This window comes from Mus caroli, chromosome 19 (genome assembly GCF_900094665.2).
Source record: "Mus caroli chromosome 19, CAROLI_EIJ_v1.1, whole genome shotgun sequence".
Classification (NCBI taxonomy): Eukaryota; Metazoa; Chordata; class Mammalia; order Rodentia; family Muridae; genus Mus; species Mus caroli.
Genome location: NC_034588.1, coordinates 37457132 through 37482839, shown reverse-complemented (window position 1 = coordinate 37482839; position 25708 = coordinate 37457132). Strand labels below are relative to the sequence as shown.

Below are 25708 nucleotides of genomic sequence, written 5' to 3'. Positions count from 1 at the left end.
TCATCCCGCCCATCAGGAAATCCTGATTGAGCTAGGACTTTGAAATAGCTGTGATTATCTGGCCAAGAGCAGGGAGATGGGTGGAGACCATTCCCAGCAAAGGGAACAAGTACTGGAAGCCAAGACAACATGGCTGTGGAGTGGACAGACAGACAGGAGGACAGCTGGCAGACAAGAGTGAGACTATCAAAGATTCTGTGTTTGAGCGGGGAGCTTATACCTTGTTTTATAGGGCTTGAGGGCAGAGAATGAGATAATATGAATTACATTAATAAGAAATACCTTTTCTTTCTTAGAGGAAAATAACTGTAATCTGAAGGACACAGACATGAAGAGACCAGTTGGGAGCCAGATGCGACCAAGAGCAATCAGCCTTATAAGATGCTAAGTACCTCATTTATGACTTCATTCGAGGGGACAAGTTTGGCTGCATTTTGATGTCTGAGGTGAGACATGGATGACCTCAGGTGAGTAGGCATACTCAAAGTTCTTCAGGAAAAACAACACGGAGACATAGTTTTAATATAAGTGTTGGTAGGCATAAGGGTTATTCTGGGTCTTACAGGAGTTTGGTTTGGTTTTGGTTTTGGAGTTTTTTGTTTTGGTTTGGTTTTTGTCATTTGTTTTTGTTTTGCTTTTGTTATATCGTATTGGTGATCATCACTGCTGTGGAGGAGTGGCTCCTAATTGAAGTATAAGCTGACTGTAGTCCGTGGTGACAAGTCCACTGGTTTTTCAGCATCAAGGGAAAGGTACAGCTAAGTGATAGTTTTAGGAAGATAGCCTTTCTCAGCTTTTCGTTCATTTGTTTGTTTTTTGTTTTTGGGTTGTTTGTTTGTTTGGGTTTTTTTTTTGGTGTTACAATCTTTTCTTCTGAAGAATGACAGTTATAGAAAACAACAGTGGTGGTTTTATGTTCTTTCTTCACAAAAAAACCATTATGATGTGCATTGGTTGTAAAAATAATTAGTTGTGTTGAGGAATCCGGTTGTAGTTTGTAAAACAGCATCAAAACCGTTAAGAAGTTTTAGATATAAATTAACAGCCTAAGCAAGCAAAATGTTTGTTTTTTCACAGACAGAATCCATGAGCTATACCAAGCTAAAGGCAAGTGAGCAGAGAACATATGTGGCAAACAGGGGAGAAGGAGATATCTGACACTCCTGGGGCATTTGGGTAGTAATATTCATATTTATGAATCATTCTCGATATGAAATATCCAGGATACATTTAATGAAATGGATATTTAATATTCAAAATGTTTTTATTTGACTAGTCATTGGTAGGTAATGTCTAGTTTGGTCACAAGGAAAACAAATAAAGCATACTCAGTGTACACAGGAAAGAGAGGTACAATTCTGCTCTGGTAGAGCTGCCTATAAATCCTAAGCAGGGCAGGCTATTGTAGTGACTCTGACCACGTGAGCCTTTCCATTTGAAGATCAGAAATGGAATGTGTGTTCCACCTACTTTCCCTGTCCCTCTGCTTCCGACATTGAGGGCTCACTGCTGTGACAGCGGAATGGAGTGGCAGGCAGCAGAAACTTCAAAAACTCCCAACAGGGAATAGGAACAAGAGGACATTACTTGGTGATATAGAAGATGCTTGTGTGAAAAAAGCATACACTAAGGTTACGTTGTGAATCTCATATCCCTGTGATGTTTTTTGGTTTGGTTTGGGCAGTTTGTTCTGGGCCAGGGCTTTGAGCATGTTATGCAGACACCCTACCTCTGAGCTACTATGGAGACTCTTAATATGTGACAATAAAAATAGGTCTGACTATCCAAATGAAGGTTTTAAGGTTTGTTCATTTTATGCATATGATTTGTGTGTGTGTGTGTGTGTGTGTGTGTGTGTGTGTGTGTGTGTGTGTTCAAACCCCCAGCATTGCAGGCACTAGGCAAGTCCTCTACCAGTGAGTGACATCTCCAGGCATTAAGCATAAGTGATAAGGACATTTATCACATTTAGAAAACATGTTCTGCAACTGCAGACGCTGGAGCCCACCACCGACCTATAAGGCACTGTTTTCCTGGTGGGAATATTACAGGCCCTCAGGATCCTGACGAGAATCTTCATATCTCCATCAGAAATGCTCTGGGCTGTGACTTTTCTTCTTTCTTTCCTCTGAGGTTTTAACTTCCGCCGTGGTTCAATGAATTTACAAATTGCATCCGTCAGCTGGCTAAGGGGTAAAAAAATGTGATCAGCTCCATATATACAAAACAACATCATTTTAAAGGTGTTTAAAATAATGGCTAATGAGGCCATTATTCCGATTCATATTATGTCCATTGCAGAAGGGGACAGAGCTCTTTTCAACCCAAAGTAGAAATAATTTCCTGAGCTTACAAAGGAAGTGACTCTGTGTCCCCTCATGCCAGGAGGGCATATGAATGCACCAGCTTTTTGGCTACATGGTCCAAAAAGAAGTAAAATGTAGCAAGATAAAGCTATCTTTATCTTTATCTTCATCTTTCACCATGATTCTTACTGTTTAAAGCAATCACTCTATTAAAGATGACTAATATCCTAATAGTTTTCATTGCTCTGAATCAGCTAGTTGCCCATGCTGACAACCTAAATCTTTAGAATTACAGTCTGATGGTCACAGCAGTTTCTGCTCAAGGTCTGGAAATACAGGGCAGTGGATCTTAGTGCCCTGCAGCAGTTAGTCAGCATCACTTACTGGTGATGCTGAGAATCTGCATGTGGCCCCTGGAAGGGCTCAGACCCTCTCCTGACCCTCCCCTTGGGCTTCACTATGGGCGCTGAAGGATGGAGACAATTCAGCAAAGACCCTACCACCTGCCCCTGTGCTGCTCAGTGCCCTGCGCCACTGAGGGGCAGAGGATGGGGTTATTCATTGCTACCAGCGACGGCTCATCCAGGAGCAGTCGCATGAGAAAAACCTCAGAACAACAAAAGAAATGGCAAGGGATGTTCTTTTCTTTTTCTGTCTTGTCCCAGAAACTGCCCAAAAGGAGAGAAAGAGCCCAACCTTCTCTCGGTAGTATCTGTGCAACTACAATAGCATCAGATAGGTGATCTAAAGTGACCAGATGCATTTTTGTCACCAAACCTCACTCTGCATTCTGAGACACTCTGCAGTTTTGACGGGTGACATAAATATTTGTAAAATACAGAGAACCCAGAGGATTCTGAAGAAAACAGCTCAGGGCCTTAATTTTACTCTTAATAATTGTGAAGTACCTTGTAGATACAATTTCTTCATAGTCAGCTACAATATCTGACAAGTTAAATTTGCTGACTTTGACGATTCTTTTCATGATCAACCTTCTCACCTACAGAGAAATCCGCAAGTTAAAAGAAATGGAGTGTTCCTGCTTTAAGACTACATATTTATGATACTTCTGGCCCACTGGATATTTTACTCCTTGATATTTTAAGCATGAATAGGAAGGGAGTTAGGTAAGTGGAAATGTGGCATTTCTACTGTTGATAAAGTCATTCTCAATGCACAGTTATACCAAGGCAAATTCCCTACATCCTTTCCTTTCTCATTCATTTGATCTTATCCTTGCTTGGTTTTCCCATCGGACTCTCAGTCCTCACAGCCGGGATGGACCTTCACTCAGAAAAAAAGATGGTCCTGAGGTCTCATTTCTACAACACCCACTAGTGACCAACACGAATCCTCACCTACAGACCAGAAGAAATTTGCACTTGTGTGCTTCCCTCAAGCCTGTCCTAGGCTAACTTTAAGTCCCTATTCCACCAGCATGGCAAGAGAGTCAGCCAGAGCTTAAAGCTTCGCTGTGGCTGCTATAAACCTTGCTTTTTTTCTTCTTCTTTTTAAAATTTGAGCCAGGGTCTCAGTATGTAGCACAGGTTGGAATGATCTTAAGTAGCCCAGGTTGGCCTTGAACTTGCAATCCTCACTCAGGCTCCCAAGTGCAGGAATCACAGTTATGAGCCACTATTCACGCCTCAAATTTCTATTTTTTTGAAAGACTGCTGTAGTCTTGGGAAAGTCTCCCCACTGTTCCTCCTCCTCTAGTCTTCATAATAGGCTTAGGCTTTCAGACATGACCAGACAGTGGGGTTGGCAACTTTATGCTTTCTGTTCTGCCACACGTCACTCTGGAGCCAATGCAACCTAAAGCTTGGTTACCTGCTTGAACTGGTTAGGAAATGGAGGTGGTGGCAGAAGAACAGGCAAAATACCCTGCCACACAGGCAACAAACTGTTCCCTTGAAAATGAACCAGGCCTCCCTTTCCTCAGGAATTTTGCTCTTTTGTCCCCTTTGGCATCGATAGGACTGGGCTTCTTGCTGTTCCTCCCTTGCTGTTCTCTCATGTGAAACAGGTGGGTTTCACTTGGGTTTTCAAACATGTGTTAGCCTGGAATGTTCTTTTCTAGAAAACTCTATGACGGTCTCCCTTTCCCAGTTCAAGTCTAAATGAATGAGTAGTGAGTTCTCATCCAATTGTTGGCTTCTCGTGAACTTCCTTTCTTAGCTACTTCATATACAGTTGCACCACCTAAACACACACACACACACACATACACACATGAGAGAGAGAGAGAGAGAGAGAGAGAGAGAGAGAGAGAGAGAGAGAGAGAGAGAGAGAGAGAGAGCATATCCCAAGCCTTGTTTTAAAGGACAGTGTTAGCTAGGATGAGGTACAAGTGTGACACTGTAACATTCTTGCTTAAGCAGGAGTTGGGGCTGTGCTCTCAAGGAGCACTCACCAGTGATGAGGTAAATTAAAGAGAGTTGTTTGTCTAACTCTAGGAAAAGTGTTTGCCATCTATGGTGTGTGTGTGTGTGTGGTGTATCTACCATATACAGAACCAGCAGGCGGGTTCTCACAAAAGTAAATTAGATACATTGACAATGCCACATTCATTACCTTTTTCAGAAAATTGACAGAATTAATCCTTTGCGCAGTAATTGAGTTCACATCTGAAATGGATATATCCTTCTGCCCCTGACTCTCATACTCCTAAATAGAGAACTGGGTTAGTTTGTGATGCAGGGATCAATCTGATGTGCTCTGACAAAAATATTGTTATTTGTTTCCATTCAAGCACAAAGATGGTAGCAAACACACCTCAGGAGGGACCACCCTTTTCTGATTCTCTGAGAAGGGGCACAAACCAGTTTCTGACTATATTCCATTTTCTTCTGGTATGAAGCCCACTGATCTTTTATTTGTATTGTATTTGTTTCAATTAGCAATAATCGCGCCTCAGATAAACCTCATTGGCTACGATACTGCCACTGCGCACAGCTTGTATTGTATTTGTAAACTTAGTCCATGCACCTGCACGTGGATGACGGTTTGCAGGAGTAGGTTCTCTCCTGATACCATGTGGGTCTCAGGGATAAAACTCAGGACTGCCAGACTTGGCAACAGGGGCCTTAGCCTCTGAACCATTTGATAGACTCACTGGTCTTCTAAATTGTAGTGATGACCGAGAAAGGTTGTCATTTGAAAGTGAGAAGATGAGGAAAAGTCATTTACTTTGCATTTCTTCTTTCTTCCCTGAGCCACCCCTACGGAGCTTCCATGACACTCCTGACTGTGCTGTGAGCATGCTCCCACCCACGGCTGGAGGTTTAAATATGATGAGATGAGTACTGGGTAGTTTTTGTGTAGCTTCTAAAGGGCTGAGTGGACATCTGAATCTGGTATTTTTAATCTAAGATGGCCGTCATCAACTAACAGCAGTAATTCCACTGCACAGGGGTGTTCCTTAGAGATGAAAGCCAGTTGTTCTTGAACTATCTCTTACAAAGTTTTAGAGGTGGATTATGACAGTTGGCCACTTTCACAGTTATCAGCTCTTACAAGCCCCTCCTATGAGACTGGTGGTGTGTGGCTGAAGTGCTTAAAAGCAGGTCTTTTTGTTGTAAGAAGAAAAGCTCCTATTTGGAATATTTCCTAATTCATGATACAAACACTCCCCTGGCTGTAGATTGATGGCAGCCACCAGGAACTCTCTGCAAGTGTGGCTGGGGAGGGACTTGTATGACAGGCTGCAGCACATAACCCAGTAAGACCAGCACTTCTCTTGTCTCTTTTGGGGGGGGGGGGATTCTAAAGATCTGAAGTTGAGATATGTTTTACAATTAATATCTACATTCACTGTGGTAGTGTGTCTTCCCTGACTCCTCTCCAGAACTGCTGTAAAACTGGTGATATATTTTATGATAACATCAGTAGCATCAATTTAGAATAAACCTAAAGGATTTGGGCTGTTTAGTAGATTGGATCAAACTACATTGTAAAGTCAAGCTAAGGGCATGACGGAATCTAGGTGAGCTGTACATTTTTAGTGTCTATGGAGAAAGGGGAAAAATCTGTGTTGATTATTAATTACCAAAATTAATACAGAAATGAAGACAAGTTTGAAGCAGCATGATATTAACTCTGTCACACAGTGAGCTATGTTCGGATAGGAGCCAGGTACCTGGAAGACTATGTCTGGAATCTCCTTGTCATAGAGGGGCATCGGCTGCAGGAGGAAGAGATCTAGCTGGCCTGCATTTCTCAGCTGCAACAGCTGGAAGCGTTTGCTCCCTTTCATTTCTTCCTCGGACACAAAGTTAAATTCATCTTGCAGCTGCTCAAGACGGAAATATTTGGGGATTTCCTGTCCTTTGTGTCTCAAACACTGCAAAACACAAACATGTCAAGTCTTTACTTAGGAAATTATTTTTCATTCAAGAATTATTTCAGAATACTGTTTTCACCCCATCGACAGTGAGTAAGGAGGGAGAAATTAAACCCGTGGAGGCATGTGACCTGCAGAAATACCCACGCTGCCTGATGTGGCTTTCTACCCTGACTGATCACGGCTTATAGAGAAAGAGACAATGTCAGTGTTGTATAGAAACAAAAGGCAGAAAGGGGCATCATCAGGATATGAGTACCGGACCTGGAAGATGGGTGTGACAGCCACTACCAGTGTCCTAGGATGAGATGTGACAATGATGAAGGGAGTTCAAAGAAAAGCATGCTGGGAACACAGAGCATTTCGGTTGGCTTTAGGGATGGGCACAAATGACCAGATAATGGTGGCTGGGTGCAAGAAAAACATTTGCAAGTCCTTTTGATAAATCATCGTGGCATTTTTGGTACCTGATAATATGTCTAGCATGTGACAGATTTTTAACAGATGTTAGCTTAAAGGTAAGCCTGCCGACAGGTTCTAAAGTAGTCATTTCAATTGCTGCATTTCTAATGCCTTTTCAATACTCTTAAGCCCATTGAAAACCATATGTGCCCTCAATTTTACTCGTGTACGCACCCTAAGTGTCTAGAAAAATACACAGCAAATAATGGAGGAATGTTTGAGATCCATATGAGGAAATAAAATACATTTATAGTGTTGATCGTTTCTAAAATGTACCATAATATGTTCTGTTATATCCGAGTACTCTGGGTTATGTGGATCAATCCTGGAATCATCTGCCCACTCACAAAGCTTTTGTGAGTTCACGATCCATGGGAGTCCAGGAACACCTCTTGCGTCAACATTCCTCAGCACACTAATGTGGAGAAAATATTTTGTGACTCTTCACACAGTATGCAGGTTACATATTACACAGGTTAAAGCCCACCCATGGTAGAAACCCAGAGGTAAATCTAGCCACCTCCTGTATTTAACAATAAAAGATAAATATAAAAGATATCGATCTTTATGATACACAGACCGGTGCATCTAATGTTCCAATTTCACTATAGCCTTCTAATAAAGTGTCTACTCTCCTTTAACAGACAATATAGCTTGTTAAGGATAGAACTCTAAATATTCATCTGTGCCATCTCCGATTTGCAGAGTAGTCAAAATGCAGTAGATGCTTAAATGAATAGCACTTTTTGGGTATATCTTATAAACTCTAAAAATAATAATGGGTTAAATATTTTATGTGATTCATGATACTAAAATTTAATCTAAATACCTGCTTGTGCAAAACCAAGAAAACATATAATGTAAAAAGTGAACCCAAGGGGCTGGCAGGATGGTTCAGTGGGTCAAGGTGTCTGTTGCCAAGCCTGGTGACCTGAGTTCTGTCCCTGGAACCCAAAGAGTAGAAGGAGAGAACTGACATCCATGGGTGCTATCGCACATGAAAATAAAAATAAATACACAAAACAAATAAATGCGAAAAAATATTTTTGAAAGAATTGACTTCAGATGGTACTGTAATGATTGGAAGGTAACAGAAAGCAATGTGGTTAAGTAGGCAGGGTAGGCCAGGGGAGTATCTTTGTTCATGAACAACTATCTTCAAACAAGGGGGCTATAAAAATAAGCTAGGTTCATGATATATCCCAGTGCCGCAGCTATGTCAGCTATAGACTAAGAGAATAAAGAAGGCAGTCCTGGAGTATGTGCTTAGAGTTGTCAATTAACTTGACATCTTCATAGATAAATGATCGTGTCATATGTAATTAGAAAAATTTGGAATGGGTTTCCAAGATTTTTTTTCTCTCAAGCATCAGAGAACAGTTCCCATCCATCAACTGAGCTCACAGAATTACAGCTTGGACAGATTCTGTAACAGTTTGGCCTAAGCGTGATGTCTACTCTATAAATTCCCCCTTCATCAGTGTCTGCTCTTCTCCAGTTATTGTTATCAAGGTGTGGTGGACCCACCCTACAATATGGTGGCTGTGTGAATGAATTCACAGCCTCTACAGGTAGAGTTGGGCCTTTTCTTTTATTTCCTATTTCTGTTCTTGAAGCTGATTTATTTTTCTATATTTATTACAAAAGACCTCTAAAACCTGATACCCCTGGCATCTTGCAACAAATATTCCTTCCTCTTGGGACAATGTTAGCCCACATGCCCCAGAACACAGGGTTTAAGGCAAAACTTGAATGATCACAAGTAAACTGGACAGAGAAACATGTGCAACGTATCTCCTAAAAAAGGAGGCTGCCATTGGGTTTTACCACAGTCCCATGACATCTGCTTCATAAAATACCACAAACCTCAGAACCAAGTCAGCCACACGGTCTCCTGGCCTAAGGCCAGTTGGAGACCTGATGATTGCACTGTGCAGATGGAGTACTCAAAGATCATTCTAGAATGTTAGGAATTTTCTTCCACCAACCTGGTAATTCATTAAGTGATTCTGTGGTCATTCAGAATGAATGAGAAAAATTTAAATCCCCAGAAATGAACTCCTTGGGAGTCTGAGCCTCTGCCTTGCAAGTGAAGGACTATGGGAAGACCTCTCTAGTTGGCCACGTGACGGTAAAACCTAGGCAGTGAAGACACACATCATCCTACACATAAAACAGTGTCACAGAGGGAGGAGCCAAGTAAACCCTCAATGTTGTGCTGCTACTGGCATGCCTCTTTACACGCTTGTTTCATAGGGTGTCCTGCTTCGAACATGAAAAGTTTATTACCTACAGTATGCAGAGCTCAGCGACTGCGACACGGGTGTCAGAGGGATTCCATTTTCATCTAAGGCCCATGAGAGGGAATAGCTAAGTTTCCCTGAGGTTAAAAGGCAGAGTTCTTCATCTTCATTTTCCTCAAGATTAAAAGGCACATCTGTTTTAAAAAGACATTTAGAACCCATCACTGGTTTAGATATGCAGGGCCCGAGGGGCTGGGAAGATGACTCTGTGCATAAACTGCCCCACTCCCACCCCCCGTGCAAGCATGAAGATGAAGCTCGGATCTTCAGAACCCATAACAGAGCTATCTGCAGTCCCAGAGCCGAGGAGCCAGCCTGGTGGATCCTGAAGCTGAACTCTCCAGTTCCCCTTGACAAACTGGTGAGCATCAGGTTCAGGGAGAGACTCTTTTAAAAGGGATGCAGAGCAATGGTAGAAAGTCACTCAGTGGCAGCCTCTGGCCTCCGTCATGGCACCTCTCAGCTCCCCTCTAAAAATCCAAAAGGAGGGCTGCCTCATACTGCAAATGAAAGAAAAATACTGAGCCCAAAACAGAGATGAGCATCTCTCCACTTCTTATGCCTGGGATTTGGGAACCATTCTCCCTGAGACTAGCTTCCAGTAAGGAAGGATCATTGACGGGGATGGTCATGGACACACACACACACACAGACACACACACACAACCCCTTTTATTAAAAAAAGAGCCAGACTACCTTTTTCCTGTATCTTCTATTTCCCCCACTACTGGCTCCAACACACACACACACACACACACACACACACACACACACACACACGTATACACGTACACAACATACACTCTCAAAGAGTTTACCACCACTATGGGAAACTGTTGCTATGTTCCCATATTTTGTGAACTTAGTTTTAGCTTCTAGATGTCTATGAGAGAAAGAATTTTCAGGTCCATCTGGACCAGAGCAGACTATATTCTCCAGCCTGTCCTTCCTGGCTCTTTTGTTTACACATTTTCTTCAGCATCCTCCTTGCTCACTTGTTCACATCTCCCTTTGCAACTAATAGGCACAAACAAATGCAAAACTCCTAAGAAGATGCAAGAAAGAAATCTTGGGAGAAAGGAAAGACCTTGTTCTCAGAGATGTGGTTACTAATCTACTTGCATATGACGAATAAAGTCAATCGAGGAACAAAGGGATAGAAAACCTCGTCTTTCCTTCTTTCCTATGCCGAGTCCCTCGTTTTCTTCTTTTCTCTTTACCTTCTATACTGTTTGAAGAATAGCAGACATATCCTGCAGCATCCTTACAGTCATTAAAAGAAAGGAAGTCAGAATCAAATCCCTGGACTGGGAAGATAGCTCAGAAGAGGACCCGAGTTCAGATCTCCAGCACTCTAGTAAAAGGCTGGGCATGAGGGTACACCTCTGTAACCCCAGCCCTGGGGAGGTAGGGGGAGGCAGATCCTGGAGTTTGCTGACCAGCCTGCTAGGTTCAGTAAGAGACCTTCTCAAAAATGATTGACAAAAGACACTTAGCATCCACCTTTAGCCTATACATACAAGCATATACATATACACCACACTTACATACATACACTTATATCCTACATGCACCAAACAAATACACACATGCACACACCAGAGCTCATACTCTAGAATCCACAATGCTTCTCCTCTTCCATAGGACTAGAAAAGGCATAGATGTTCATGACAATGTTTAAGTTTCCCAAAGACCCGATTCAAGACAGTGTTAAACAAGCTAGTTTTTGACACCTGGAGTAATTTTTTGGTAACCAAAATACTGTAAATGGGATTTTATTTTTCCTGAGACTTGCTATGGAGCCCAGGCTGGCCTGGAATTCACTATCCTCTTTGACCTTCTGAGAGCTGGGATTATAGGCAGATGCCACCATAACCAGTGTTGTATAAATTTCATCCAGACTGAAACATTCTAGTTTGCAGGGGAACTTTAAACAGAATGGCAAACAACTCAAAATAGCTTCAGGAAGTCCCTGAAACCGCAGATTCACTAGGTTCCTCTCTAGCAGAATAAGAATAAAAGCTAAGTATCTCTCTGAGAAAAAGAGAAAGTGCCTGGGAGAATCAGAAACCAGCCCAGCTGCCTGGAAGAGGTTTAGAGCAACAGAGACACCTAGCAGGAGCATCCTCCAACCTGCCGAGCTATCTGCAGGCTGTGTTCCAGTTTCCCTGCTTTGTGAGCCGTCATCCATGCTGGGTGGGCTTTGGTGATGCATCTGCCTTTGAGTCATCTCTGCTCCTCTAAGGAACCTCCATAAAACTCACTGGTTCACAAAGTTGAACTGTGGTGGTACCCATACGTTGTTCTGTCCTGGGCTCCCTATCTAGAGTGAATAGATGTGTGCTGCATCTCCCCAGGAAGAGCTTTGTTCAGAACACCCAGCTAGGGTACCCAGCATTTGGTACGTATCAAGATTTAAAAAAAGGCATGGGGAGGAAATTTTAAACAAACTCACTGCTTCCTACGCCTCCGTCCATAGGTATGACCAGTTTATCAGAACTAAATTCTGTATATTCCAGGACAGTCTTGCCTTTCAGCTCTGTCTTGTTAGGTAAAGGCAGATACAGTTTAACCAGTAAAGTTGACCTTTTACTTATTTCATAAACCTGAATATAAGACAAATGGTTGACAACTCACCAAAATGCAAAACAGGGACAATGGGAAAATAGAAGAACTCCCAGTAACTCACTTGAATCATTTTTGAAAAATACTATAGTTAAAATAGCACTGTCCTACTACATTTCATTCACACAGTTAAGTTGGGAACAGGAATCTGGTAGGCCCTATCGTGACTGCCCTTAAAAGCAGAGCAAGAACAGGAAGTCGAGGCAGGCCAGAAAACCTCAATTTTATATTATACATAGACCCACTTCCTCCAACAAGGCTCAACCCCTTAGGACCTTCCTAGATAATACCACCAATGGAAGACTAAGTGTTCAAACATGTGAGCCTGAGAGATCGGGGGTCTGTTGTGTGTTCACCTACCTGGTTCCTTAAGAGTAACAGCAAGAAGAGAAAAGGAGGATGAAGAAGAGACTCCCTTCCAACAGACTGAAGCCACCAAGTTGGGACTGGGAAATGAGCAGTGGTGGCTGACACAATAATAGCTCTCTGGCCTACTGCAGCGTCAACAGTTTACTTGGAACGAATAGGTACCGCTGCATTCCAGGCTGGCAAGAATCTTAACAGAACAATATTATGTGGAGCACCCACAAACAATTTTGTGCTTGTGACATTAAAGATCATAGATGAGGTGAGTTATGCATTTATTAACTGTAAATACATTGCTAACCATAGAAGCCAGAGATTCCTTAATATAAAAGAAATAGCCTACCCTATATAACAGGAGTCAACAAGAGAAAATGACACTTTTGGCATAGAACAAGACAAAGGCAAATGGCAACGGCATACCTCCAAGCAGATTGTTTCCGGCCAATATATCAGCTGAATGTTAAAAATTTGTTGAAACATGACTTTAAAGTCAAACTGTAGGGGAGATACTGAGGTGCGGGAAACCTGTTTATCGTTGTAAAATATTTTGATAAAATATTTAAGCTTCTGCATTTTTGCTCTCCTCTTTTGCTCATATCTAAATGAATCAAACAAATCATTAGATGACCCACAAAAGCAGAGACCATATAAAACACTCTCCCCCCTCCAATTATCTAAGAGTGTCTTAAAAAGATAAGAGAATGACTATCTCAGAAGATAAATTCTACCTTTAAGTCCAATAGCACCATAAATAATTTTATGTGATAAAAATATCCTCTTTACAGCTTTTGAATTGTAAAACTGAAAATTGAAAAACAATTTTCAATTGTTTTTGAAGAAAGACATACATTCAAAAATAGGAAGGAACTGAAATCAGGATCTGACTGTTAATTCTGCCAAGTCATATCTTAAAGACACTATAGCATTTACCAGATGTCTTATAAGAGTAGGAAGGAGGGAGCTTTGGCATGGAGGTAGAAGGCTTACATCATCATCAACAACAATGTGCTCTCTCTCTCTCTCTCTCTCTCTCTCTCTCTCTCACACACACACACACACACACACACACACACCTTATTTTCTGTTCAAGGAATTGTAAATCCCATAGGCTTCAGGCTGTATTTGCCCCTTTCCTGCAGGACCACAGAGAAGGCATTCCCCACCACACCCCCCAGACCCCCTCTGGACACTACAATAGGTGAGACACTATGTCACTTTCCTGAGACCTTTATGGAAACACTCGCTGGTCATAAAATCACCCAGTGGGTGACAGGAAGTTCCCAGTATTCTTTATGCCTAATTTGTTCTCAGCAAGGCATCTGACCCAGTGAGGATTACGGCTTGATTTTAGAGCTGTTACTGGGAATTAAGCCTAGGCCTGAAACCCTTCTCTCACTTCTGCCCTAATCATCTTATGGGCCAGGGTCTCTCTTCCCATTTCTTGCCCACCCATCTTCCTGTAACCCTCTCGGGACAAACATTTCTTCAACCTTCTCTTTGTCTCTTCCACCCTCCCAGATACTCCAGAGAAAGCTGCCCTGTGTGTTGTCCTCTGAAATTTAAAACATGATGCCTAAGCTTGCCACTGGGCAGCTAGGGGAAGAGGAAGGTCTCAGAAGCAAGCTCCTGGGAGGCCACCTCAGACAGGAGCCTAGCCCAGGGACCAGCCTGGATACACTTACTAATAACGTGGCCCCAAGATGGTGTTGATGTGCTGATGAACCACTCATGAACTGTGAGCGCCCTGGTAGCCTAAAGCCACGGCCCAATAATATGATACAAAAAGTGGAACATTAGGAATGGTCTCTGGGGTCACACTGTTGTGTTCCTGTAGTCTCTGTGTTGATATCCATCAGCAAGGCTTTGATACTCTGTGTGTGCTCCTGGTCTCAGTAGCCACTGAACTTCTGACACTGTCACTGGGCTCATACAGGCAGTGGCCAGCATTCTTGGGGATGGCCTGACCTCTGACATCCACCAGTGCCATCCTCCTGCCTGCCCCAGCTGAAGGACTTCACTGAAGATTTGTGTTGAGCTTATAAGGTTCAGAGCGTTCGTGCCAGAGAAGATACCCCAGTGAAAGCCAGCGAAAGTCAGAGGCTGTATTTCAGCCCAAACAGCTCTTCCCTGCTTGGTGAGATGTCTGGTTTTAACTTTTAATATTAGCATGATATTATAAGGAATGTTTGTGTGAATAAACTGAGCTTATTTGAAAGTAAAATCATGTGTGGCCATCCTAATTGCCAAGGGCTTTACAGACCTTAGGCTGTGCTCTCCACATTATGAAAATTTACCACCTCAGAATTATATTATCTTCAGGAAACAGTACCCCTTTTCTTCTGTTGTAAATGATCTTTAATTCTAATTTAATTTTTTCAAAACTTATTTTTTAATGATGGTTATAAAGGCTTTCACCTCCCTTGTAGCCCACCAGAGGTAATGGAAAAGAAAGGATGATGGGGAGGGGAGAAGTGGACCTGTTTAGAAAGGTTCTTTGGTAAAGATCTTTCCCAATCTGTTGGTTGCCATTTTGTCCTATTGACAGTGTCCTTTGCCTTACAGAACCTTTGCAATTTTATGAGGTCATATTTGTCCATTCTTGATCTTAGAGCATAAGCCATTGGTGTTCTGTTCAGAAAAATTTCCCCTGTGCCCATGTGTTCCAGGTTCTTCTCCACTTTTTCTTCTATTAGTTTCAGTGTATCTGGTTTTATGTGGAGGTCCTTGATCCACTGGGACTTGAGCTTTGTACAAGGAGATAAAAATGGATTGATTTGCATTCTTCTACATGCTGACCACCAGTTGAACCAGCACCATTTGTTGAACATGCTGTCTTTTTTCCACTGGACAGTTTTAGTTCCTTTGTCAAAGATCAAGTGGCCATAGGTGTGTGAGGTTCATTTCTGGGTCTTTAATTCTATTCCATTGATCTACCTGCCTGTCACTGTACCAATACCATGCAGTTTCTATCACTATTGCTCTGTAGTACAGCTTGAGGTCAGGGATGCTGACTCCCCCAGAAGTTCTTTTATTGTTGAGAATAGTTTTTCCTATCCTGGGTTTTGTTTTTTGTTTTGGTTTTTTGTTATTCCAAATGAATTTGAGAATTGTTCTTTCTAACTCTATGAAGAATTGAGTTGGAATTTTGATGGGAACTGCACTGAATCTGTAGATTGCTTTTGGTAAGATGGCCATTTTTACTATATTAATCCTGCCAATCCATCAACATGGGAGATCTTTCCATCTTCTGAGATCTTTGATTTCTTTCTTCAGAGACTTGAAGTTCTTGTCATACAGATTGTTCGCTTGCTTGGTTATAGGCACATCCAATAGAGGGCTAATATTCAATATATATATATATAAACTCAAGAAGTTAGACTCCAGAGAACCAAATAACCCAATTAAAATGGGGTACAGAGCTAAAACATTTTTTTCAACTGAGGAATATTGAATGGCTGAGAAGCACCTAAAGAAATGTTCAACATCTTGTCATCAGGGAAATGTAAATCAAAACAACCCTGAGATTCCACCTCACACCANTCAGAATGGCTAAGATCAAAAACTCAGGTGACAGCAGATGCTGGTGAGGATGTGGAGAAAGAGGATCACTCCTCCATTGTTGGTAGGATTGCAAGCTGGTACAACCACTCTGGAAATCAGTTTGGTGGTTCCTCAGAAAANTGGATATAGTACTACCTAAGGNCCCAGCTATACCACTCCTGGGCATATACCCAAATGATGCTCCAACATATAACAAGGACACATGCTCCACTATGTTCATAGTAGCCTTATATTTGTAACAGCCAGAAGCTGGAAAGAACATAGATGTCCTTCAACAGAGAAATGGATACAGAAAATGTGGTACATGAACACAATGGAGTACTACTCAGCTTTTAAAAAACAGAGACTTTATGAAATTCTTAGGCAAGTGGATGGAACTAGAAAATATCTTCNTGAGTGAGGTAACCCAGTCACAAAAGAACACACATGGAATGCACTCACTGATAAGTGGATATTAGCCCCAAAGCTCAGAATACCCAAGACACAATTCATAGACCACATGAAGCTCAAGAANAAGNAAGACCAAAGTATGAATGCTTCAGTCCTTCTTAAAGGGGAGAACAACATACTCATGGGAGGAAATATGGAGACAAGTCTGGATCAGAGACTGAAGGAAAGNCCANCCAGAGACTGTCCCACCTGGGGATCCATCCCATATACAGACACCAAACCCAGACACTATCNTTGATGCCAAGAAGTGCTTGCTGACAGGAGCCTGATATAGCTGTCTCCTGAGAGGCTCTACCAGAGCCTGACAAATACAGAGGCAGATGCTCGCAGCTAACCATTAAACTGAGCACAGGGTCCCCAATGGAAGAACAACAATATGAACCAACCAGACTCCTCAGAGCTCCCAGAGACTAAACCACCAACCAAAGAGTACACATGGNGGGACCCATGGCTCCAGCTGCATATGTAGCAGAGGATGGCCTTATTGGACATCAAGGGAGGAGAGGCCCATGGTCCTGTGAAGGCTCGATGNCCCAGTGTAGTGGAATGGGTGGGGAGGTGGGAGTGGGGGGGTGCGGGAGCACCCTCATAGAAGCAGGGGTAGAGGGGATGGGATAGAGGGTTTTCAGAGGGGAAACAGAGAAAGGGGATAACATTTGAAATATAAATAAAGTATTCAATTAAAAAAGGTTCTTTGGAGAAACTTCTGTCTGTGTTGTCTAGAAATTGACAGTTCAATTCACAGGTTAGCAACAGCAGCTTGATCCACTCACAAATAATACTTCATGGATATACCAGCAGTCCAGTTCAGTAGAGGGGAGTTGCAAACAGGAATCAGCAGCGGTGGCACTACCTATCAGAAACAGCCAGGCTTCAGCCTTGGCTGGAGTCAGCAGGAGGGAGCAGGCTCAACAGGAGCGCCAGAAGTTCTTGGCTGTGCCTCTCTCAGGGAAGTGAAGATCGGTGAAGATGTGAGACCCACAAGCTTTGCACAGATAGCTCTGAAAGCAAGCCAAGCTCAGCCTCTGTCACTGTCCGTTGAGTTGTATTTATTCCCTCCAGTCACCACAAGTCCTCCGTGGGTCTTGCCTCAGCACGTGCATCTGTCTCAGCTGGCATCACTCTGCCAATCAGCTCGAGTCCAAAGAAATGGCAAGAAACCGCAGCACACCATCAGGTTTTTGGTTTGTTTCTCTCTATGGAGTCCCAACAATTGCAGCTCAACTACGAAATGTAAGGCGGGCCAATCCATGTGTATTGCTAGCAAAGACTCCTTCGTCACGCGTCCTTTCACGTGCTTGCTTTAGCAGAACATCCTTTCACCTGTGTCTACTTCAGTGAAACATTTATGAGTGTGTCCTAGTCTCTCACCTGTGTCTACTTCAGGAAAACACTCCTTCACGTGTTTGCCCCAGCAAAACACCATCCAACACAACTGCCTCTCCAAAGAACTCTTAAGTTTCCATGCCATCTGATTCTTCCCTCATCTCCACTCTTTCCACTTCCATGGCCTTGGCATGAACACTTACTCCTCTCTAGAGGACTGGTTTTGATCTGTGAGATGGGCAGCCCTGCTGTCTGATGGCGACCACTTTGGAAGGCTGATGCTGTCTCATGGCGACCGCTTTGGAAGGCTGTATTTCTTGTAGCTTGCCTTAATCCCACCATGACTTTTCTAGGTTTTCTGACATGCATATCCTCTTTCCCTCTGTCAGGTCTCAGGGTCTCCATTAAGTCTAGAAATAAGCTCAAGATGGACTACAGGAGGATTTCTGGCAGTTAGATAGAAGCCAGCACTCCTCAGGAACGTTTGAAATGGATTTACCGTACCCAGAGGGAGTCATTCCTCCCACTCTCCTCCTTTAACACCGTGCAATCATCCTCCTTTGAATCTGCATGATTTCACGACCCCAACCTTAAGGGCAGTAGCGATGTACTCACATAGAAGCCAGAGGCAGGCGGATCTCTGTGAGTTCAAGGCCAGCCTGGGCTACACAGAGAAACCCTATCTTGAAAAAAAACAAAAATAAAAATAAAATTCCGTCTGCACGAGTTGCCCCCCTCCACCCACCCCACTCTCTCAGTATTCTATTCTTACTCCCAGGTGCTCTCATCCCTCTCATAGACAGCCCTGGCCATCTCCAGTCTACTTCCTCTGCTCTGGGCTCTTCAGACGCCTCTGGACATTTTTTCTCTCTTATTCACAATAAAAGCCTTCCCCCTAAGTGGAGCAGTCATGCTGGCAGTGTCTTTCTTCACTGTGGCCCCTCCCACACGCTCTCTAATCTCTTTTCATGGTTCATTTCCTTGCCTTCTTTTTTGATGGACATTTTGTACATGTTTTACCTAATAAATGCATCTTGGGACCTCATTTAAAGGACAAATAAATGGCTGCTTTCCTGCTGTACCTCTCTACTCAGCAAAAGGGTGGTGGTACTTGCATCCTCTCTGCTACTCTTTGTGTTTGCCTTTCTGTATAACCATCCATCTATTCGTTTATAAATGTGAATTTTCACTGGGGTATCATCCATGTTCCAACTCTGTGCTAAGTGATGTGTTCACAATACTCCAGGATGGAATGGTCCTGCCTCCTCGGGGATGGAGATGTGGAAAACTAGATGCAGTTCAGTGCACTATCCTGCATTATCCCGTTTGTGGGGGATGGGATCCATAAGCCTAGTGGATGAGAAAAATAAGTATTATATTTGTTTATGCATAATGTCCTAGGCGAGGACAAGGAAGATCTGGGGAGAAATGAAATTTGTACCGTCAAAGAAAGAAACTGTCTAAGGGGCCTTCTTGATATGGAACAGTTTTCATAAACATTAGATGCTCTATAATGATCAAGGTGACAATATAATCTTACTTAATAGTGCTTTATATCCCCCATCTCTACCTAAATAAGAATACTACCATGACAAAGTATAAAACTTACTAATATATCAGGCAGTACAGGTTTTATGTTGAGTTAAAATGGTTAGTCTCCTCCTTCAGGAATGCATTTGATATGTGGCCCAAAGCAACTTTACCTTCCATTAGAATAAACTCTCCCCCTTCCAAGATGAGGATAGCATTGCACTCCACTGAGCTACAGGGACAATGACATGTGAAAATGATGTATATATGCAAGTGTAGCAGGTTCGAACAAGTGGTACTGGATTAACCTGACGTTAGGAACAATACAGTCAGTAACGATGATGAAGAGACACTTCTCTATGGTGCTTACAATGAACACTTGGATACGTTTGTCAATTCTGCTGTGAAAGAAAGCTGTGGCACCAGAGTAATTGGCTTTGCTCTTTCAACTTCCATTCCTTCAGGGTCTGAGGCTGGATGGGAGAGAGTCTAGAAACCAGAGACAGAAGAACATAGAGTTTGTACTTTTCTGGTATCTGTTGAGAACCCTGAGAAGCATGTACTGAGCAACGAGACAGTCTAACTCATTAGACCAGAAGGTTTCATCAGCCACACACACGCTACGCACCTCCTGTGTGTCTTCATTCTGCAATGGCGTCTCTCCGCTTCCGTCCCCAGGTCCTTCTGATGCTCTCACTTGGTTCTGCTCATCCCACGTGTTCATTTTTACCCTAATTAACAACACAATTGTTTAGAGCAGAAGTGATGTAGGTAACTTGGGAGTCGTTAGAGTTGTACATTTTGAAAGAAAATGAGGAAAGTCGCTAGGGGTGAGGTGATATGTAAACTGAAGGGAAAGGCCACGTGTCTGCAATCTATTTTTGCCTCTCGTGGTTTAAGCTGTGCAAACAACCTGGTGTAGAGGTGGGTGACCAGTGATAGCACGTGTGTGACCACCTGATCACTGGGGCTGACACACCAACAGGGAGAAGCTACTGTTTGAGCTACCGTTGGTCAAGTAACTCTCAGGACTTACTGAGAGCACGCGTTAGGCAAAGCCCCGAGTACCTGATACTCATTGGCTCCGATCTCACAACTTCACGCAGTGGGCATCACTACAGTTCAACAAAGCTCTACTTACCTGGGCCATTTTCAGAAAGTAACCGTCCTGGGAGCTGAATTCGCTTCATTAGGGGATTTGTGCTTTTCGGTTCAAAGTTTCAGTTTTTATTTTTAGGTTTTAGGGAGTTGTTTGGGACAATGCATGCCCTGCTTGGAGTGTAAAAGGGCACAGACACTCTGGAGAGCAATCTGGTGGATCCTCAGAATGCTAAGCAGAGAATTGCCATGCAATCCAGAAATTCTTACCATGGTGCAGTCCCGAGAGAAACGAGCCCTATCCAGAACACATGAGGGGTAATTACAAACTGGGACGTAATGGCTTCGTTTTCAGATGATGTAAGTGCTCTTAGACTGTGGAATATACTTTAAAAAGTGATAAACCATGAAGCATGTCCTAGTGGAAATGTTTAAAGAGTGTATGCTTCATCCTCCTGAAACAGGACACAGAGATGTTACTATGTGTGATGCCTGTACAGCGTGGGACCAGAGTACCTGTACTGAAACCCCAGCCTCGTTAACATCACTTCAGAATTCAGACAAATGATGGAAGCATCTAGGCCTACTTTTGTCTCACAGTCAGGTTGATATGAGGGCTTGAATGTAGTCAGTGTAGAAAGTGCACACCCAAACATTCTCAGCAGGACAAAGGACAACCATCGTTGCTTCTCTCTGATTTACAGCCATTAATAGTGAATCTGCTGACTTAACTGTTCCTTAATGCAACGGCTCTCAAACTTTGTAGCATATTAAGTCACTCAGGGAGATTCAGTTTTAAGACTCCTGGACTCAGACCATGCACCACACAAATACACACACACACACAGAGACATACACACAGAGAGAGCCAAACACACACACAGGCACACACACACAGATTCACACACACAGGCACACATGCACAGCACATACACAGAGACACATGCACACAGAGACATACACACAGAGATACACACAGGCACACACACAGACACACACACAGACACATACACATAGGCACACACACAGACACACACACAGGCACACACACACACAGAGATACACACACAGGCACACACACACAGGTACACACACACAGGCACATACACAGAGACACAGTCACACAGAGACACACTCAGACATACATACTTGCATATATTTATTTATTTGGGTAGTGGTAGGAGGCTCACACACATGAACACCACAGCACCTATGTGTAGATCAGAGGACAACATGCAGGCATAGTTCTCTTTCTATCTCTTGGGCCACAGGGACTGAACTTAGATCATCTCGCTTGGCAGGATGTGTCACTACCCACTGGGCCACATAACCAGTCCAGGTCTCTCTAAGCTCAACAATGCTAACATTTGACCAGGCAGGTTTCCGGCCTGAACAAGATGACTGTCTTTATATTCAACTTCTTGCTGGTTCATCTCTGTCACTTTATAACACAAGCTTTAGCTGAGTCTGCCCTTTCTGCCACCTCAGACATTCAATTCGTATGGTAGAAGCACTAAGCATGGTTAGATATTCGTTCCTGCTGTAGATTCAGTGCCCCCTTAGCTGAATGTGGTGACAGGCTCACCGGGTTCCTCTGCCTTGTGTTTGGTTCCTCCTCCTTTCCAAAACACTTAAAGCCATTTCTCAAGTATCCATCCTTGAACTTCTCCTGGCCTCACCGGTGGTCTCCACTCTCCTTAAGGAGTGTCATGGACACTGGTGGCATTAATTAATACTGTGCTACCGGCTTCCACAGTTTTATTTCTAACTGTTTGCTCGACTACCTCATTTAGGGATGTTAAGGAGCATAGATCCTGTGTCCCAGTGAAATACTAGAAGGACCCAGTGAATTGTCAAGCTTTTCTTGTTTTAAGTCCAGTCTTTCCTCAAGTCTTGTTTTGTTAGAGTCTATCAGGACCAGGTTGGTTGTTGGTCCAAGAATGGTAAACTTAGCCAGGAAAAAGAATTCTCAGGAGCATTAAACACGTTGCTTCTCTAGTTGATCTGAATGATAGTTTAATTGCTTAAGCTCAGTGTTCCAGTTTAGGATCACTGGTGCTAAGCCGTGCTAGGACCAACCTAGTCACTGACACTTTGGGGTTTAGTTCAGGGGTTTCTAAGCTAAAACGCAATTGAGAGGCAAATCCCAGCCCAAGTCTGTTGGAAGAGCCGACACTGAGAGCCTCTGGTGGAACTGGAGTTGAGCCTAGTGGAGATAAGACTTAGAGAACATGTACTGAGTTATCCATAGCTACAGTTCAGAACACCCTTATGGCATCCTTGTTCCTCTAATTCATGGTGCATAGGTGTGCCAGGTTAGAAGCAAGTTCAAGCTCCTATTGATTCAGGGGTTTTAAGGTAAAATTCCATGCTGGGCTTGGTTTTCAAATCTGTTTGATGACACCTTTGTTAAGAGTTATTGTACAAGAAGAAGAACAGAAAACACACCTTCCCTGGTTGCCCAAAACCGCACCCACCCTGACCAGTTTTTAAAAAATATAGACTCAGGACAAAGGGTTGTCAGGAGAGAACTAGTTATTTCTCTGGAGTTCATAAACAGCTCACATGATTAACAATTCCCAACTAGAATTCCTATTTAGTAGATAACACTTTAATGACCTAATCTAATTACTTGTAATATGTTTCACCACATTTTATATGTGGAGTATGATCGCTGAGTTCATGTTCAACTTTGTGAGAAAGTGCCAGACCACTTTTTGTGCCCATCAGCAGAGAGTGGAGATTTTGGTGGCTCAGAGTTCTTGGCAGCATTTATTAATGACTTTCGGTTTTTAGCCACTTGAACGGGCATGCTAATACTGTTCCATTGCCGCTTAAATTTACGTCTCTCTCTGGCATTTTGCTAAGGGCGTTTTCATGTGTCCATCTTCAGTCCACTTACCTTCTGGCCCATGTCTACCCATTTGGCCACTTTTAAATCAAGCTGCTTTCTAGCTGAGTTGTAAGATTTGTTTATATATTCAAGATACAGGCCACTCGTGAGTATGTGAAGTGGTTATGTTTCTTGGACATCGTTCCCCAGTTAATGTGAATTCTCGGTATTCACAGGACATCATCAAAGACTGACAAACACAGCTAGAGTGGCCACTTACCTATGAAACTGCAGCTTTACTGGGGTGCTTGTAAATCCTTGCTTTTGCCGGAGAGATTTTATCTGTTTCCAAGTCTGTAAGACACTGTGCAGCAGGGAGTGGTCCTTTTCCCTTTCGGCATCATACAGCTGCTTCGTGTCACTGGGAAAATGATTGCAGACCAAAAGTGGGCTGCTAGATTAGAGCTGTAAGAACTGTAAGTCATGAGGAGCACTGTAGAACATTGGACTGAACCGATCCTCTCTCCCCACTTTACCCAGATCGGAAACCTCTATCTTAGGGTGTTTTTCTTTTATCCACTGAACACCCAGTAGAACTGTACTCTGCAAGGGTTTTATCACAATTCAAAAGTGCTCTGCTGAAATGTGACCTTTCTAGAAAAATGGAAATCTCCTAGGTGAAGGCTCTGCAAGATCCCGAAGGAACAACATATAAGAGATGCTGGAAGAAAGAACCAGTGAGAGAATGGGTCTGGGAGGCCCTGGAACCTGTGCTGTTTCTTGCTATTTCTGGCTGGTATGACAACATGGTATAAACCAGTCAGAGCTTTTGTCTGCTCTGATGAAAGGGTGTGTGCACTCCCATAAGTTTTATCTTGCCGACTGGTAAGTTCCACATGGGCAGCCCCATGGCCATTAATTTAGGAACAGTTCAGATTTTTTGGGTCTCAGAATCTTAAGAGGCTTTGATGAAAAGCAAGGCTGAGGACAACCCTGGCTATCCGACACTCTGGAAGGGTGCTGGGGAGAGTCTGGTGTGTATCAGACACTCTGGGAGGGTGCTGGGGAAGGACTGGTGTTATTTGAAATACCTGAGGGTAAAGAAATACCATTCAGGATCCAACCTCTATCACTTCCTTGATGGTGAGCAGAGTCCACTCTCAAAGGCTCCTTTGTTAAGACATTAAAACCTGCCACCCATGACCATCAGCCCCTTGTAGCCTTATCAGCTTTAGAGGACCTCACCTTTCTCCAAGAACTGTTAACAACAACAACCCATATGGATCCTCCACTGATGGCACCATGCAGTGAGTAGATCATGGGGATTCTAACTTGACTAACAGGTGGACACATAAGCCGCTTGTATCACTGGCAGGTGGAGGGGACTTGCATCACTTGTGTATGACCTGGCATGCAGCTTGCACCTAGACCTTCCTCTCTCCTTTCTTCTTTCCCTGTTTCCTGTCTGCTTGATATCAAGGTCAGCATCCTCCTCTGACACATTCTTCCCTTGCCAACGCCTCCTCAGATCTATCTCATCCTTTGGGAGTTCCTTTGACGAGTGTCAGTCTACGTAATGGCTCTCAGGTTTCGAAGGCTGTGATTTTTCTGTTTCACAGATTTTCCATACTCCTATCTCCAAGTTCCCTTGACTTCTCTGTCTGCTCAAACCTGCACTCTCCAGTGAACTTCCTTCTCAGTTATTCTGCTTCCCGGCTCCTTGGGAATTCTGGGAAGTTTCTCATCAAGGAATCTTTTATCAATAGATATTAAGCCTAACAGCATTTTCTCGTGGTAGTTCTATGAAGTGTTTCTACACAAACATGAGTCTTAAGGAAAGACTGGCAATGCTTCTGTAATCTTCTAAAGACTAGGAAATTCTATTTTTTTCAAATTTTATATCTCTCAAAGCATCCATGACTTCTAAAGAAGTTACTTAATAAACATTTGATACATGCAGGACTCACTCAAAACCTACCTTATCTGCCGATAATAATCTTGTAGTGATTTTGTGGTAAATTGGCTTAATTCTGGGTTTTTGCTTATTAGTTTGGTAGCATCTTTCAGGGCTCTCAGCTGCAATCAAGGAAAGAGGATTTTGCTATATTTCATAGACCTGTGGCTATCACTCTAGCGTACAGAAGCCCACATGTGTGCAACATAATCACACGAGTAAATTTTGTCCTACTACCTTTCGTAATTTAATAACTAAATTTAGCAATGAAAACAAGGTAAGACTAGACCAGTGCGTGACGGGAAGAAATGGCCCTTACATCGGTAATCATACATAAATGTAGAGATAGCTCTCTGCAGGGCAGTGGTGGCACATGCCTTTAATCCCAGCATTCGGGGGACAGAGGCTGTCAGATCTAGGATTTCAGCACTTGTGTGTACTTTTAAAAGAAGGCTTTACTATCTATCTATCCAAGGCTGGTCTCAAACTCAAAGCAATTTTCCTCCTTCTCTAGGGGTGTACCACCTCAGCAGGCTACACTTGTATTTAACA

General features: G+C 43.0%; 1 protein-coding gene and 1 pseudogene across 1 annotated transcript in view; both read right to left on the bottom strand.

Moving 5' to 3' along the window:
• Cc2d2b (coiled-coil and C2 domain containing 2B) overlaps positions 1 to 25708 on the bottom strand; it is a 74419-nt gene that overhangs the window by 31067 nt on the left and 17644 nt on the right. Inside the window, exons 10-22 of the mRNA XM_021152526.1 lie at positions 25181 to 25278; positions 23483 to 23623; positions 19900 to 20002; positions 19642 to 19760; positions 12825 to 13002; positions 11869 to 12019; positions 9400 to 9547; positions 7387 to 7525; positions 6445 to 6648; positions 4881 to 4973; positions 3215 to 3306; positions 2016 to 2186; positions 393 to 489 (exon numbers count right to left, since the gene is read on the bottom strand). Coding sequence (XP_021008185.1) covers positions 393 to 489; positions 2016 to 2186; positions 3215 to 3306; positions 4881 to 4973; positions 6445 to 6648; positions 7387 to 7525; positions 9400 to 9547; positions 11869 to 12019; positions 12825 to 13002; positions 19642 to 19760; positions 19900 to 20002; positions 23483 to 23623; positions 25181 to 25278 — 1734 coding nt within the window. The remainder of the gene's footprint in view (positions 1 to 392; positions 490 to 2015; positions 2187 to 3214; positions 3307 to 4880; positions 4974 to 6444; positions 6649 to 7386; positions 7526 to 9399; positions 9548 to 11868; positions 12020 to 12824; positions 13003 to 19641; positions 19761 to 19899; positions 20003 to 23482; positions 23624 to 25180; positions 25279 to 25708) is intronic.
• LOC115030009 lies at positions 5180 to 5263 on the bottom strand (annotated as a pseudogene).